The 11,991-nt window shown below is 38.9% G+C and overlaps 2 protein-coding genes across 7 annotated transcripts in view; both read right to left on the bottom strand.

The window, feature by feature from the left end:
- The window catches only part of LOC122059811 (KH domain-containing protein At4g18375-like), a 7,822-nt gene extending 5,029 nt beyond the window's left edge, over positions 1–2,793 (bottom strand). Inside the window, exons 1-2 of the mRNA XM_042622847.1 lie at positions 2,638–2,793; positions 1,226–1,895 (exon numbers count right to left, since the gene is read on the bottom strand). Coding sequence (XP_042478781.1) covers positions 1,226–1,855 — 630 coding nt within the window. The 5' untranslated portion in view covers positions 1,856–1,895; positions 2,638–2,793. The remainder of the gene's footprint in view (positions 1–1,225; positions 1,896–2,637) is intronic.
- A 1,681-nt stretch (positions 2,794–4,474) lies between these two features.
- On the bottom strand, positions 4,475–11,928 carry LOC122059676 (leucine-rich repeat receptor-like serine/threonine-protein kinase At1g17230). Of its 6 annotated transcripts, XM_042622634.1 has the most exons (5): positions 11,261–11,925; positions 10,436–10,499; positions 7,514–10,362; positions 7,019–7,402; positions 4,475–4,846 (listed from the first exon to the last, which is right to left on the bottom strand). In XM_042622634.1, the coding sequence occupies exons 3-4, from the start codon at positions 10,137–10,139 to the stop codon at positions 7,020–7,022; spliced, it is 3,009 nt and encodes a 1,002-aa protein (XP_042478568.1). In that variant the 5' UTR covers positions 10,140–10,362; positions 10,436–10,499; positions 11,261–11,925; the 3' UTR covers positions 4,475–4,846; position 7,019. The 6 variants fall into 6 exon arrangements, with proteins under 6 accessions (XP_042478568.1, XP_042478567.1, XP_042478564.1 ...); XM_042622633.1 differs by adding an exon at positions 4,954–4,997 and having other exon boundaries at positions 7,514–11,928; XM_042622630.1 differs by adding an exon at positions 4,954–4,985 and having other exon boundaries at positions 7,514–11,928.
- Between the last annotated feature and the right edge of the window lie 63 nt (positions 11,929–11,991).

Below are 11,991 nucleotides of genomic sequence, written 5' to 3'. Positions count from 1 at the left end.
AAAAAAAAAAAAAAAAGAAGACAGATGGGAGTTTTGACCAAAAGGTTTTGAACTTAATGTTAAGGATTCAGTGACATGAATTATGATGTAGGAATTAGGATACAAGTATGCATTTTGATAACACCAAAACTTTCAATATAAAATTAAGCAGTCTGTCCTCCCTATATTACATAAAGAACCAAAGTCATTGTCTAGAGCTCCAAGGTCCCTCGCAGTTCAAGCTGTTAAGAAGTAACTTAAATAAAAGATCAACAAAAACCCAACAATGTAAATCCACTTGCACTCCACAAATGATACATTCACAAGGGCAAACTAGTCAAGGTCTACAGGAAGTCATGAGTATACAACATAGACACATTAGAAGATGTCAGACATTTATTAGAAATTCTGGCAATCATATAAAAAATTCAATAGAAATCAATATAAATTACAGCCTCTATTACATAAAGAACCCAAGTCATCTTCTACATCATATTATCAGCCAAGTCCAAGGTCCCTTACTGTTCAAGCAGTTAATATGTAATTTTTAAATGAAAGATCATAAAAAATCCGACAACATAAATCCACTTGCACTCCACAAATGCTACCATCCACATGGGAAACCAGTCAAGGTCTGGGGATAATCTAAGTATACAGACACAATAGAAGATGTTAGACATTGATAAATCAACAAACACCATGGAATTATGGAATATACCATAAATTTCTGAAACAAATAAAACCAGCCAACAAAAACACTAAAGAAAGTCTATCACAAAAAAACTCGTTAATAAGAACATAAATAATACATTAACAGAATGTTAGTAATTGAAAGAAGAAAAAAAAAAAATACTCTAGATAACTTATGATTTGACTAAATAAGAATAAATTTTGTTGTACATCCAACATGTAAGCAAAGACATAGAAACCCAATTTCAAAATAATTGGAAAAACTGGATCCCATTATCCTGGGAGTTCCGGAAAAAAAAAAAAAAAAAAAGAAATCCCGGAATCTAGTTAATACTACAGTCAATTGTTACACTGTAAATACATTCAACATAGGAAAAGCTTGATGTTGCAACGATCTGACTCCTTAAGGTATAATAGATTTATTTGTTTACAAATATCTTCACTGTAATTGTTATTGCTCACAACTTGACTTAAGTTTAACAGGGTAGTTTCTGTAAGCAAACTTACATACAAGCATATTTCAACTATCAGCTCAAAATTTTAAGAGTTTGCTTACCAGAACAAAGTTGTCGAAGTCCATAGCACATGAATGAGTGGGGTCATTCGTGTCCTTTGGGTTAATTTTGATGTTTGCCCTTGTCTTGTTTCTTAACTTCTTGATAGTTGCCCCAGACTTGCCGATAATATTCGCTGCTTGGCTAGTGGGTACAAGAAGGTGCGCTTCCTCCTTATCTTTCCGTTTCTTGTCAGATTCTGTAACAATAGCCAATGCATTAGCAATGGCTGCATGCACTTTGAGGAAAGCATCCTGAGCAGGGCAGAGAGGCTCCATGTCATCATCGTCGTCATCAACTTCCACATCACTCTTGTCCTTAACATAGCAATATATTGTGATAACCCTGTCCTTAGATCCAGGAAAAGGGTCCACAACCTTAACCTTTGCCCGTGTCTCCTGTCTAATGGAATTTATTACTTTCCCGCTCTTACCGATCACACTTCCAATAACGCTGTCTGGGCAGAGGATGCGATATACAATCAACTCACCATCCCCTGAATCTTCTTTATTCGTTGCCCGTTTCTTCTGGTGTTTACCGTCTCCATCATTATCCCTATCCCTATCCCTATCCCTATCCCTATCTCTTTCCCTATCCCTCTGTGAACGGGATCGCTTGCCAGTCTCGCCCATACCAGACAATGGGTATTTGAAAGTGAAAGAAAGATGATTCCTGGATACAAAACATACATACCAATGAGTATTAAAAAACCCTTAACACGCATAAGTAAACATATAATGAAAACCCAAACCAACACTTCTACCAGAGCACAAAAGGCAGCAAAGCCCGATTGCAAAACCTATAGGTAGCCTATAGCAGAGAGAGGGAGTGAGGGAAAATAGGGAAAAAACTAATATAGAGCCTCACAGCCTCAATGCTAAAGGAACCATAAAGTATAACAGCATGAATCCCAAGTTTCCCAACCAAGAACGTGTTTTTACCACACTCAGATATGCTACACACCGAGGAGAAATTCGACTAAGCTAACATGAACACAAGTACGAACAGGGGAACTTGGGTAATGGTGTATGGCAAAAAAGGACGGGGCAAGGAAGTTGAAATTGACAAAGAGACAAGAGGGAGGAAATATGCATTCATCTACAGAACAACCAACAAGCAGATTGCATAGAAAAATAAAAAAATACATAATAGGGAAACAATAAGAAGCTGGAATTTTGCAGCTGCCGACAAGTCTAAACAGAGAATTTGGGCCCTAATCTCAACAAAAAAATAAAAAACCCAGGAAACGTGAACCCTGGCAAGATGCATACCTGTATAACGAACGAACGAACGAACGAAAGAAAGAACGAGCGAAAAAGGCAAAAACCCTAACACAGATATGAGATAACAGAAGCACCAGGAAACGAAAAACTCGAAAGAGCGCAAAAGCCAAAAAGCCTGGGAGGAACCTTACCTGCAGAGAGGGAGAAGGCAGCAAAAACCCCAAACCCTAGGGCAGATGAGTCGCTGACGCCGCTACTGAACTTATTTGAGTCTTCTGACTAATGAAACCTCGGCGTGATAGGTACCTAGGGTTAAAATTTTTGTGCCGGTTCCTACGATGAGATATGGAAGGAAACCGGCGATAGGAGGTTGTCAAAGCACATGTCCTCCTCAATTGAGCAACCGGTTCACCGGTGAACAGCCTGCATGGGCTATAAAGATGGGTAAGGGTAATGCTGAACAGCTAAAGGGGAATATAATTGGGCTTTCCAAAATATAGAGTCCCCAATTATGGGCTTTTCTTCTTTATAAGGTAAACCGTCCAGTGGAGCGGGATGTGGAATGCATATTACATGTCCATAATAAAAAAATGGGCCGGTTATTGGATCTTTTCTGGCCCATTTATTGATGATCCAGTGGATCCAGGTATCCAATCAAGTTTTGTTAATTTCAAATATTCCCCGGACCATAGACTATTGGGAATCTTTTTGTCCAAATGCACAACAGAGAGGGTTCCCCACAACATCGGAGTGGGAAAAGAATGTATGCCACACCAATGGCGGTATAGAGAATGATACCATCCACATGGATCAAAACAAAGGGAACATTAGTGGGCCCCATGACTCATTATATTAGAAGGTGTATGATGAAACCCGCATTCAGGCATTGTGGGGATGTTTTTTTCTCTTGAAAACATATATAAATTTTTTTAGAGGTGTAAGTAAGGGTACCCTCATGCCTAAGAAGCATTGGTTTTTTTTTTTTTACGTTTGGAAATGAAGTTGATATAAGGTGATGTGAGACACATGAATACATGATATAGTCAAAGTAGAAGTTGAAATTTTTTTAATTGTATTTTTCACAGAAAAAAAAAATATATTAGTACTTAAGTAAAATATAAGCTCTAAGAGGATGAAATTCACTAACAAAATTTACTGTGGGTTTCAGTTTGGGTCTATTACAGATGGAACAGACTAAGAACCCGACTGATAAAGTATAACCAAGCTGACTAACACTTACACGAAAGGAGATGAAATGTCCAAAAAAGGATTCTTTCAGTTTGGGTCTATTACAGATGGAACAGACTAAGAACCCAACTGATAAATTATAACCAAGCTGACTAACACTTACACGAAAGGAGATGAAATGTCCAAAAAAGGATTCTTTCTAGGAGCGTGGCACTTGTGTCTAGACTCAAAAGGGAATGAAACGTCCACCTTACCCCCAATAAAGGCAAAAACTCCCACCCCGGTTAATGCTTTCTTTTACATTCCATTTAACTCCCTTTGGAGCAAAGACTACACTCATAGAAAATTCTTCCCAATAAAAAAATTATAGAAAGGTTGATAATCTTATTTACTGAGGCTGAAAAAAAAAACATTGTTTTCGGTTCCTTGGAAGTGGAAATCTAGCCTGGGGATTCAAAAACGTAGCAATTAGTGTTTCTTCTGGCCTGCTAATATTATACTCTCCTCAATAGAGACAATGTTGCTGTCCCATTATCTCCAATATGAGCCATGATTGACCCAAATGCTATTTTTCAAGTAAATGATAGTTTTCCTCCAAACTATATTTGTTTTGATGTGAAAAGTTACAGAAATAAATTTTCTTGCAAAATATGAATTTTGTACTATTATTTTGATGTAAAAAAAAAAATGATGTAAAACATTTGCAGGGAAAATTTTAACAAAACAAACAGGGTCTTCATGGAATAGGAAATAGCATATTCAAAATGAACCAAAAACATATCATTCAGTGTTAACAGTGGGAATTTTCTCCCCACCTTTAATGGATTATAGACACCAATGGCAGTCAATAGATTCCCAGTAGACCATTTGCATTTTAAGAACGATGGTGAATGCATACACAAGTTCAAAACTTCCAATGATATTTCGCCATGGACAACTTCTATCGAGGTTTTCCAAATGGTGGATGGAAGTTACATGCTCTGCAATCTGCTTATTAATCTTTTTTCCCTTGGGGGGGGGGGGGGAGGTGTTTAGACTGAAACATCACCTCTTTGTATATATGGAAGAAATACAACTAGATTGTTTCTACTTATGAAGCCACATCTCAGGAGAGATGGGTTGCACAGAGTCGGTAGATACCACTAAGAGGTGAAAATCTTTATTGCATGCTCCTCACCACTGAGTAAGGTATAATCTATGGCTCCCCATGTCCTGCACAAATTTAAAGAAGCAAGTGCATGAGAAACAATCTCCCTCTCTCTCTCTAGCAAACTGAATCCCATTGATGCATAGGAGTTGAAGTAGCACACAGAACTCACATGTAAACTTGGTTGGGAGTTAAGAGTCGTTTCTGATTCAATAACTGAGTCACATATCAGAATTTCAATAAAAAGTAGAAGAGGAAGAAGAAGAAAAGTCATTGATCAGAAATGCAACATTTTTGCAGGCTGAGATGATGTAAAATTGCATTTTGGGTACTATATTAGGAGTTGATCCAGTTGAATCTAACAGGAAATGCTCATGGTGGAAAGTTTTTCAATTAGTAAAATTGCATTTTGGCCAAAACACTTACAGCTGAAGCTTATGAGAGAAAAAGTTGATCAAACATGAACAGGCTTTGCAGCCTTGGGGAAGAGGAATTGCCATAATGGTTGCCTCAACCAAAAACCCCTTAGATGAAATGCTTAAATCAGTTTCTAGAGTATATCGTAGTCCTAGATTTTACATTATTTAGTTGTCAAAAGGGGCATGGGAACAACTCAAGGTCTTATACAGCTCTTCATAGAGTTTGTAGAATTCATGTCAGTTCAAGTCTGCAGGTTGGATTACAGAATCATGAGATCCATGTCATCCATCAAAACAAATCCAGAATGTTGACTGACAGTCCTTCCAGATAAGACTGCAGGCAGGACCCTGGACCTTGATTATTTATGTGATCAAGTATTGGGGAAATAACACGAGAAACTAAATGAAATACCTTGCAAACAATGAACTTAAAAAAGAAAAATTATTAGACAAGTCTTCGAATAGCAGTTTTGCTTTGTTCAACTGGATGGGTCCAGCCGTTGAGGTAGGAACATGGCGAGTACATTGCTGACTAGCAGAATGAAAACTTCCACTCAAGTATGCGGCTTCTTTCACTATATTACACAATATGATGCTTGAAAAGTAACATAACTGCTATGTAAATTGTTTTTTTTTTTTTTTTTTTTTTTGAAAAAAAAAAATGTCTATACATCTGAACAGAATAGGCATATTTAAATACAAGGTCACAAATAAAGTATTATATAAAGAAGATGTTCAGTTGAAGTTCTTCACTTCTTTCTCTTTTTCCTTTCTTCTAATTAAAACATTACCAATGATTTAAGATAAACCAGAACATGGAAGAGATGAAGACAGATCCCTCCAGATCTCCAAAACCCTCACATATGACAGTGTGCTTTATTTTGGTCATGCATTGGGCTTTCCTTTCCCCATTTTTCTCTTTTTCCCCCTTAAGAAGAAATAAAAAACATCATTAATTTCTAGGACCCTGACCTAGTCGATGTGTCATGGCTGAATATGGTACACTTTTTTCTTTTAATTTTTTTTACATAATTCTTTTATTAAGTAAAATGGAACTTAATATTTTTAGTTGCACTCTGACCTTACATTTTGTAAAAGTGAATTTAAGTAGGCTGCACTAGGTTGTCACTTGGAACTATATTATTTAATAAGCCAGAATTTGATATTGGATCGGGATACTTTATGGTGGATTTATCTCTTGAGTCATCTCTTGAGTCATGGGATTTTATGAAATGATTTCTATTTCTTTGTTGGAATAGAAAAATGACCTCCTAATCTGTTGACGAATTAAGATGGGTCCATCTTTATAAAAACCTAATGGACTTTGATGCTACAGTACACAAACCAAATAGTATTTTCAGGTGGCAAGAAAAAGTAAATATAATAGCAATGGTGCTGTATATAAATTGAAAATCAAGAAATAAGGTGCAGATGCAGATGTCCCACAGGAATTCTGATCTTAGACAGGCCAGGTTAGAGATAACCTTGCAGAACTAGGTCGCAAGGGGAGAAGCAGAACAAGAGGTAGTCCATAGTCTACATGGTGTACAATTACAGGACACCACTGATTATCCGGTGCACAATGAACAAATACTATGCGGAATCTTAAAGATAAATGTCATCCAAGTTAATCTATAATTAAATGAAAACCAATTGAGCTATCATATTCTGCTAGGCAAATCAAGCACAAAAATTGATATTTCACACCAAAATCTATCTAGAACCCCATCAAAACCCAGGTTCCTGAATGAATCCTAGCATATTCGTAAAACACAATAGATGGGTCAAATATTGATAGAAGTAGAGAACGATTCTAACCTCAGCAATCAGCCTCTTCATCTAAAGGGGTTTCTGATGTTGGTGAACACAGAGAGTTGTATGATGATTCCCTGGCATCAATCAGCATTGCGATTACCTCCCTCATAGTCGGCCTATTTAATGGTGTTGTATTTGTACAGAACAAGGCGATCTTGAGCACTAGAGACATCTCCTCAACTGTACTCCTCAAACTCAGATCTAGCCGTTGATCGAAAATATTGGATGTTGGGACCATATTCTGTACTGATCTTCTTACCCAAGTTACCAGGTCCCCTCCTTGTTCAAGGGGCTGAACAGGTGACCTTCCAGTAATTAATTCGAGCAGAACAACCCCAAAGCTGTAGATATCACATTTCTCAGTGACTTTCATTGTGTAAGCATACTCTGAAATGTAAAAACAACAGATAGTCAGATGGCAGATAGAAATGAAGAGAGAGAGAAAGGAGTGGAAAATGCATAAAGAAGGGAATAAAAGCTGAAGTGATAAAGTCTCACCAGGGGCAATGTAGCCATAAGAACCGGCAACAGCAGACATGGATTTGGAGTATGGAAAGTCCATCAACTTAGCCAAGCCAAAATCTCCAACGTGAGCCTCCAGAGTGTCATCCAGTAAAATGTTGTTGGATTTGATATCACGATGAATTATTTTAGGTTTGCAGTCGCAGTGGAGATAGCATAAACCCTCTGCAGCCCCAAGAGCAATTTTATACCGAGTATTCCAATCTAGCAGGAAGTTATGCCCGTTCCCGTGGAGGTACTCTCCTAGGCTACCATTCTCCATATACTCGTAAAAGAGAAGGTTAGAGTCTTGGTGGTAGCAGAAACCATAGAGCTTCACAATATTGCGGTGGCTGATCTTTCCCAGGGTTGATATCTCAGCGCGGAAGCTGCGGTCAACATTAGACCCTTCTCCACGGGACTTCAGCTTCTTAACAGCAATAAGTTTGCCGTCGGACATGGTAGCCTTGTAAACTGTTCCACAAGCTCCTCTCCCTATAATTGCACTCTCTGAGAAATAACCAGTAGCTTCTAAAAGGTCCTGATACGTAAAAACTTCTTTGGCAAAATAATAATCGTCAGACATGTCAGGCTTAATTTGATCTTCAAGCGAAACAAAAACAGGCCCCTGGCGCTTCATGACCCAACAAATGCCCACTGTAAGAAACAAGGAAATTAATCCAACAGTCACTGAACTAATGGTTATTATTTTCTCCTTCAATGAACTCCCCTTTATCCAGCTTGGGTGTGGAGTGAAAGATGGAACTAGAGACGAATGGCAAGAGTTTAACATCAACCTGCATAGACCATTATTTCCAGCAAAATTGCTGGGATCCATCCTCTGGAAAACAGGGGTATTGGGCACAGTTCCCACCAGGTTATTGTTAGAAAGGTTGCAAACCATTAAGCTCAACAAGTCACCTATGGAAGGAGGAATTTCACCAGCCAGCTGATTGTTGTTCAAGTATAGTGACTCCAACATCTGCAAATTTCGCAAATTGTCTGGAATTGCTCCCGAGAGTGCATTGTGGCTGATGTTGAGAGCAATCTGCAGAGCAATAAGTTGACCCAGCTCAGTGGGTATATTGCCGGACAAATAATTTCCTCCCATTTGCAACTCTGTGAGATGAGATAGACTGCCTAAAGTATGTGGTATAGCTCCATTCAGTCTGTTATCAGATAGTTTCAACAGTTCCAGATTCACCAGATTGCCAAGCTCTTCTGGAATGTTACCAGTGAACTGATTCCTGCTCAGATCAAGCCTCTGAAGCTTTGAGCAGTTGCCAAGCTCATGAGGAACACTCCCTGAGAGTAGGTTAGATGAGACATTAAAGGTAACAAGCTGCACCAATTCTCCAATTTCTGAAGGTATTTGACCAAAGAAATAGTTGTCTGACAACAGGAGCCGCTCTAGCTTTTTAAGCTTGCCAATTTCTGAGGATATTGGCCCAGAAAATCGGTTCTGATACAATTCTAAGGCTGAGAGGTTTTGCAGTCCAGAATTTTCAACAGGAAGACTTCCAGTAAGCTGGTTGTCGCCCAACATTAGCTGTACTAGAGACTTGCATGTTTTTAGCCCATAAGGAATGTTACCAGATAAACTATTGGCCCCAAGGCTCAGAAACATTAACTTCTGTGACTTGCAAAGCTGTGGCGGTATGCCACCTACAAATCTATTCTCAGAAATGTCAAGAACAGAGAGATTGCTGTTAGCCCCAATGCGGACAGGAATGGTACCAGCAAGGTTATTGTCGAAGAGTTGCAAATTCTCTAAGAAGGTAAGATTCTGAAACTCTAAAGGAATTTGACCTGTCAAATTATTGATGGACAGATCTAAACTCCTAAGCAATCCCAGTTTCCCAAGCTCCCTCGGAATACTTCCTTGCAGAAGGTTTTCAAAAAGATGAAGCAAGTGTAAATTTGGAATCTGACCCAGCTCCATGGGAATCAACCCCGTTAACAAATTTTCAGAAAGGTCAATCTCAACTGCACTTTCACAATTTCCAATTTCCCTTGGAATTGTCCCATTCAACTGGTTGGTGTAGAGATACAACCTTTTTAGCTGGGACAATTTCCCAACCTCTTTTGGTATGCTTCCACTGAAAGCATTGTCATTCAAGGCAAGCAACTCCAGGCTACTGAAATTCCCAAGCTCAGGAGGAAGTTCGCCATATAAATGGTTTTGCCAAAGAATCAATGTAGTGAGATTCCTAAGCATCTGAAGCTCCCCAGGGAAAGAACCTTCTAGTCTATTCTGAGCCAACCCTAGAAACTCCAGGCTATCACATTCACTGATTTCAACTGGTATTGGACCTGAGAGAAAGTTCCGACCTGCTCTGATAATCCTAAGCTTTTTCAACATCTTAATTGATGAAGGGATAGTGTCTGTCAGATTATTACTGTAAAGGACAAGCTCTTCAAGAGACATAAAGTTTCCAATCTCAGCAGGGATTTGACCATACAGATAGTTCTCACTCAGAAAGAGCTTTCTTAGTCTGGACAACCCACAGAGCTCGGGGGGTATTTCCCCATGGAACCTATTTGTGCTAAGGTCTAGAACATACAGGTTCAGGCAGTAAGCCATTTCCTTAGGAACAGGACCTGAGATGAAATTGCTCGACATGTTTAACACAGTTAGGTAATAGAGCTTACAGACCACGGGAGACAGATTCCCAGACAAATTGAATTTGTGGAGATTTATGGAAGTTACCTTAGAAATGGTACACCCTACTCCACTCCAACTGCAAGGAGTTGGATCCAATGGACTCCAGTTTTGAAGATTGTCATTCTCATCAATGAGGCTGCTCTTGAACTCTAGAAGGGAATTCCCCTCTTCATTTAGTGATCTAACAAAGATAAAGCAGTAAGAGATCACCAATATCAACTGAAAATGACTATCGATGGGAGAAAAAGCCTTACGAGTTGCCATCTCATGACTTTCCCTCGAACAAGCAGAGGAGGAGAAAAGCAGGAGAGGAACAAACTGTCAATCAACAGAGGAGGAAAAGCAATAAGATTCTCGACTTGTTGAGCTATAAACTGTCAAGCAATGTTATGAGTTGAATAACATGAAACCACTATAAGGATGAATGCAATTTGAGCTTCCCCTGGTATATGGTGTTAACCCTTCCATCTTCAAGGATAGAACCAGTAGCAAGAAAGGATTGAAGGGCAACATGAACGCAGGATAAGGGGCTTCTACGGGAAAAATCTCATTAACAAACATGTCTAGAATCAACACCTGAGAGCAATACAACCAGCACTGCAGTCACAAGCTTGCAGGAGCAATAAAAATGATCAAAACCAGTTTGAATAGAGGGAAACCAAATCATATAACTAATACAAGAGCAGACTATGCCTATACAAAGCCCAATTCAACACAGGAAGACACACCGCAACTGAATTAAATGAAGGCAGTCTAAATTACCCAAAAAGGAGAGAAGAAGAACGTATCTATCACAATCAAAATCAGACATTTCTTGATTCAAGAAGAAATGGAATCCAGCTCTTCCCAGTAAGAACAAGACAAGGAAGAAGCCCAAACAAAATTAAATTATCTAAAACTAACAATACCCACAAGGTTGGGAAAAGAAAGAGAGAGTTATTGAAAGTAAAGAGATTAGATTAAAGGGATTGATACTGAACTGGGCACTAGCAAGGAAGCCAAATGAGAGTGAATTACAAAGCCCTAAGGTAAGGATGGAGCATTTAAGGAAGAGATAAAGTAGTAAGATAGATGGAGACCTTTCATTCAAAAGGGCAAGAAGCTCGAGAGCTGATGAATTGGTGGTGGGTGGTAGGCGAAGGTGGCTGTCAGAGAAGTCACAACCCAAAAGGCCAAAATCCAGATAACCCAAATCGAATTTAGAGTCAACGAACGCTTTACAACATCAACTTCACTTCCTCTTCTTCTTTCTTTCTTTCTTTCTTCTTCTTCTTCTTCTTCTGATCAATTCTCCTGCTTCTCCTTATAGAACTCTTCCACCTAATAATCATAATCATTGTCCTTTTTTTCATTTACTAGATGAAAAAATAATTCAAATTTCTCTGCTGCTACTGCTACAGCTTCTGCTTTATTCGGAGTAAATGAGAAAGGTTGGTAGATACGACTTACGAATGGGTAATCTCCGCCATTGTTGCTCGCTGGGCCATGAATTAGGGATTTGGAGACGAGGGCTATGAGTGCTTTTCGTTCTTTTCAGATGTTTCTGGTCTTGAACGTTATGATTTCCACAAGGAATGTTAACCTTCGAAGGCAAAGCTTCGAGTGGAAAAGTTGGACCACTTTCATTAGTGGGACTGGGAATCTCTCTTTTCTTTCCCACACGGTTCAATCACAATTCACAAATCTCCAACAGTCCTTACTCCTTAGCCCTTTGGGTCTTCCTTTCTTTTTCCTCCACCAACTGTCAAATCAACTGCCGCTTTGCTGTTGAAAGATAGTGGCCTGAACGTGAGCTACAGTTATTTTATTG

This window comes from Macadamia integrifolia, chromosome 13 (assembly GCF_013358625.1).
Source record: "Macadamia integrifolia cultivar HAES 741 chromosome 13, SCU_Mint_v3, whole genome shotgun sequence".
Lineage (NCBI taxonomy): Eukaryota > Viridiplantae > Streptophyta > Magnoliopsida > Proteales > Proteaceae > Macadamia > Macadamia integrifolia.
This window is presented reverse-complemented; position numbering and strand designations above follow the sequence as displayed.

What these genes read in the sequence shown, in the direction of transcription:
- LOC122059676 (XM_042622633.1), bottom strand. Translation starts at nt 10,445, where the DNA reads ATGGCAACTCGTAAGGCTTTTTCTCCCATCGATAGTCATTTTCAGTTG. An exon ending in TTATGGCTACATTGCCCCTG is followed by an intron (nt 7,403 to 7,513) that starts GTGAGACTTTAT and finishes TTTACATTTCAG; the next exon opens with AGTATGCTTACACAATGAAA.